Raw genomic sequence first — 5,000 nt, forward strand, 5'->3', positions numbered from 1 at the left:
ATGTTGTAATTGTAGTTCTGAAACTATCAGTTATCTGCAAAATCCATACCGATAGTTTTTCCGGCTTCCGGTCAGCTGTCATAACAGGAGCGGCCTCTAGAGGCGAATCACTGACACCACATGCTGTTTGTTTTTACATGCGAGAATGCGTGCTGCACAGTGAGCGCTGTATTATATTTATAATTCATTATCTATATAATTATATTTAGTAATACAATTAATATTTTATTTTATTTCATTTCGCACATTTTCATGATTAATTTTTTGTGTTTGTAATAAATTTCAGTACTATTTTACTATTTTGTGGGGGTTTTTTTTATCCAGTATCTATTTAATCGGTTGATTAATCGGTTATTGGCAAGTACGATTGGCCTAGTTCTATAAAACGGGAGGCAGTGAATCATTTGGTACCAGGCCTCAGAGCAAGAACTAAAATTAAAATTTTTATTTAAATTCTATTTTATTGGTTTTTGCAATCTGCAGGATGTTATATTTTAAAAATTATTACATCTGCTTAGGCCAATTCCCCAGTGCACCGATAAATAATTTAATAAAAGGTGAAATCATTCAATTAAAGATGATCAGTGCATCGGCATTTAAAGTTAACCAAGTTATGCTATTAAAAAAAAGCGACAATTTTACATAGTTTTTAACATATTTCCATCAATTTATTTATACAGTGGAACCCGGCAGGGCCGCTGGAAGTAATTTTAAACAGGGGGTGCTGTAAATTTATTTATTTTATTTTATTTTTTTTGACAAAAAAAAAAACTAGGAGCCTATGGGCCTATTTAGAATAAATTTTAAAAAATAACATAGGGCTGTGACGATGGCACTTTTTTTTTTTTTTTTTTACCACCGCGGTGGTAGTGGACCAAATACCGGCGGTGTTGCGGTGGTTGGGGGGTTGTTTTGAAATAATAATAAAAAAAAAAAACCCAAAGAAACAACACACTAAAGCCTGTAAAGCATTGAAATAAATATCAGTAAATACTGGTAACTTACATAATATAATAAAGTTGAATCCATTTAAAAAAATATTAATAATAATAATAAAAAAAAAAGTTTTATATTTCCACACAAAGACGCGTTATAGCCTACCGCTCTGCGCTTTGAGAGGGATGTGGAACACGAGCAGGAAAAAGACCACCGATCTCTTTTTCTGATATCTTCATGTTGTTGGAAAAGGTACGAAGAGCTAATTTTATCTTCCACAAGGGCAAGGCATTTAGGCTATGTTTGTGCGCTGCCAGAGAAAGCCAAACTAAAATCACCCGCGCGTGTGAAACGCGCTTTACAAATGAACTTGAAAAATCAATATCATTAAAATAATCAAAATAATTCAATTAAAATCCAAAATACACTTAATAGCCTACGTGTGTCAAAATCATTTCCTTAAATATTTATAAGGAATTTATAAATTGTGCAAAATATTTTTAATAGGCCTACATTTTTTAAAAATCTCTCTCTCGCCGAACCCGGTTATGTCGATGTCCTAGGGGGTCGCCAAAAAGCATGGAGGTAACCGATGATCGAGATAAATGAAAATCAAAATGGCGGCAGTATATTAACGTGCTTGAAATTTCTTTATGTACATGATGTGCGTTAATAAATGAGAATGTACATGCACGTGTTTTTTGAGGGTTTTTTTTTTTTTACACAGCAGCGTTGCTGCGATTTGTTTGATGAAGGCATGTTATAAAAATACATACAGTACATGTTTATCTGTCAGGAATCCACCTGCCACGCCCCCTTCAGCCCCCTTCAGCGTGGCAGGTGTTTTCTCTGCCGCTTCCTCTGAAGCTTCCGGCTTCAATCGCGCACATCTGGTGCTCGTTTATCATCATCACCAGCTCCTATTTAAACTTCCACACTCTCACTGTCCGTTATTGTTGGTATATGTTGGTTCACGGCGGTCGTTGTTATCGCGCATGCGTATCCCGGTACGTGTCTTCCTACCGGCACTCTCCCCCGCGGCTTTTGCTGCTCATCCCACGTTCCGCCAAGCGCGGCTTTCGCCTCTCGTTCATCGCATAACATTTAACAACTAAAGGCATATGTGCACTAACTAAAAGCAGAGATTCACCAGTATACAATACAACATCTGGAGCAGCTGTAAGGTTTGATTTTTCCGCCACTTCCGCGAGTTCTTCTGCGGCTGCACCGAGATAACCGACGTTAAATGGCAAATTTTCCCCCCTTGTGCTCGAGATATCAGGGTTCGGCGACATAAAAAAAAAGACATAACCGATAAAAAAATGCTGAGAAAAAGCGAGAATTTGGCGGTTCCACTTCAAAAACGTCGACTTAATAGGGTTGTCGAGATAACCGAGGGCGAGATAAGTGGGTTCCACTGTATATAATTATTAGTAGATGACCTATACTATTATTATTATTTAGTAAGTGACCAATATCACAACACTACGGAGACCGAGGCGTGTCCTGAGAGTCACATAGAATACAGATTAACATGGCAGAGGTAGAGCTGCATTTTCCTGGAGACAGAACAGGAAAATAACATCTGGTTTTATTAAGTTGTTTTTCTTGCACTACAAAGGTCTGTTTGTGAAAGAGTCATGCGTCAGAAGTCTTTTAAGTAAATTGATGATTTGCTGTTTGTCTGAACCACAGAAATAAAAATTAATCTATACTATATTGAATTGCACAGTGTAATTTTTTTTTCATTGCATCATGTTGAATCAAATAGAAATTGGATCGCACTGCACCGTAATGGGGGTGAATCGTATCGCATCACATCAGTAGCTGCTTCATATGTATCATTATCATATTATTAGCTATGCATCAGCCTCGGTTATTCAGATGCACATCCCTAGTCTTTGGTGTTTTCCTTTTAAGTGATGCTCTTGTCTGTATATATACACATCTTCATACCACACCCTTTTAGGCTTCCATGCAGAGATATGAGCATTAATGACCTTGTTTGTAGGAGGTGAGAAAGTCGAGCAATAACATTAGAAGGTTGTACCTGTTAAGCCGCTCTCTTGCTCTTTAGGAATGTCGATTCCCGCTCCGATGAGCGTCATGATCTTCTCGATCTGAAAAGGAGAGTAGCAGACGACAGAAATAACATCAGATCGGAGGCTTATTTAATAGAATGAGACTCAGCGCTGATGCAGACAAGACCCGAGAGCGAGGATGTGATCCGACTGGCGAATCGAACACACTCCTCATTAATGAGAAGGGAATACACCTTCAGCAGCTGAAATCAGGGAAATAAAAATGGAAAAATTGTAGAAGGAGCTCTTTTTTAATCATTCATTTTTTCACCGTTTTAGTCACATGCTGAAGCCCACATGCTAACGCATCACAGCAGGAGATAACCACGCTCAGAAGAAAGCCATTTCAGTTTAAGAGACAGAATCAGACAATACCACACATCCTCCCCCTGTAGATCTAAAATGGTTTATTCCAGCTTTAAAGGGATAAAGAGACAGGATGTCTCAGGGAGAAACGGTGTGACGGAGAGAGAAACTGTAATAGATCATATTATTTAAACACAGACAATCAGACAGACGAATAAAGGAATTAATAGATAGAGATCCAGAGAGCAAACATACAGACAGAGATATAGTCAAAGTGCTGGTGGACGGACAGAGAGAGATTATAAATTATAGTACAGGGGGAAAAAGTGAGAAATAATAAAGAATATGACAAACAGATATATGAAAAAGCACACAAAAAAAAAGAAAATTAAGAGAGAATAAAAGAATAAGACAGACAGACAGACAGACGGCAGACAGAACTGCTGCTGTATGTATAGAGAGATGCAAGATTTATAGAAAGAGACACACAAAAAAAAGAAAGACAGACAGACACTCTCAGACAGATTGATGCTTTTCACTCCTCTACAAGGATGATAAAGATTTATTGACGATGTTTGGTGGAGCTCAGAGCTCTCGGCTCTCTGTCCTGAAGGTCACCGTGATGGAGGACGATGTGAGATGAATGTGTGTTTAACTCTCACACGACAGCTGAATCAGGAGAGCTCTGAAAAAAAGTCTCGAACTCTGCATATCATCAGCACATCATGATTATTCATAAGCAGCTGAACCAACTGAAAGAAAAAAGCTGGCCTTTAGAATTTGAACAGGAAGTGATGAAACCAGAAAGTGATGTCTGATGACATGTTTGATAATATTCAGCACCAGGTCTGAATATTCACACCTACTGAGAAACATCTGCCCTTCACCCGTCCATGCTGCAAGCAATATAATCTGAATACAGAGGCTGGTAGAGAGAGACAGCAGTGTAGTGAGACAGGAGGGCAATGGAGGAGACAATAATCTTACGTTGCGCGTGGATGAGTGTCTCCGCCATTCGGACGAATACCGCCTCTGTCTCTGCTGGGACAAAATCAACTTTCACACAAACCACAAAGGAACGAAATAGGAAAGCTTAAAAAAAGAAAAAAAATGTAAAAAGCAACTGTATAGAAGGAAGTGGGGGGAGGGAAAGAAAAATGTAAAAATAGGATTGCTGATAGAAGAACTGAAGTAAAAGATGTATGTAGGAAGGAAGGAAGAAAGGAAGGAAGGAAGGAAGGAAGGAAAATGACAAAATAAACAAAGCCAATGAAGTGATAAACCTAATGCAGTATGGGCAGAGAAAAAAAAGACTGGAAGACAAGTTTAGAGAGAAAGGGTGAAGGAACAGATGAAGCGAAGCCAAAGAAGGAGGAAAGAAGCAGGTCAAAGATGGAAGACTTGTCCTTTATGCAAGACAGACCGAAAGGAGGAACTCTCTCCTACTGACTGCCATGGTGATCAAGCTTAAACAATCAGGAGGTCAAAGGTCAAGCAAGAGTCACAGGTCAACAGCTGAAGAGTAGCCATGTGGTGTGTGTGTGTGTGTGTGTGTGTGTGTGTGTGTGTGTGTGTGTGTGAGAGACAGCGAGAGTGAGAGCCTCCAGCAGACATGGGCAGAAAATGAGTGTGTGCGCCAGCTTCTGGAAACAAAGGAGAAATCAAGAGGCATTTACT

The 5,000-nt window shown here is 39.0% G+C and overlaps 1 protein-coding gene across 8 annotated transcripts in view; it reads right to left on the reverse strand.

Moving 5' to 3' along the window:
- LOC310714853 (ankyrin repeat and SAM domain-containing protein 1A) overlaps positions 1-5,000 on the reverse strand; it is a 59,733-nt gene that overhangs the window by 10,935 nt on the left and 43,798 nt on the right. For 3 of the 8 annotated variants that reach the window (XM_083520847.1, XM_083520850.1, XM_083520845.1), the window contains 2 exons: positions 4,311-4,364; positions 2,987-3,056 (listed from right to left, as the gene is read on the reverse strand). In XM_083520847.1, coding sequence (XP_083376973.1) covers positions 2,987-3,056; positions 4,311-4,364 — 124 coding nt within the window. The remainder of the gene's footprint in view (positions 1-2,986; positions 3,057-4,310; positions 4,365-5,000) is intronic. The other 5 variants (XM_083520851.1, XM_083520849.1, XM_083520852.1 and 2 more) reach the window with 2 other exon arrangements.

This window comes from Silurus aristotelis (assembly GCF_946808225.1).
Source record: "Silurus aristotelis genome assembly, chromosome: 19".
Taxonomy (NCBI): domain Eukaryota; kingdom Metazoa; phylum Chordata; class Actinopteri; order Siluriformes; family Siluridae; genus Silurus; species Silurus aristotelis.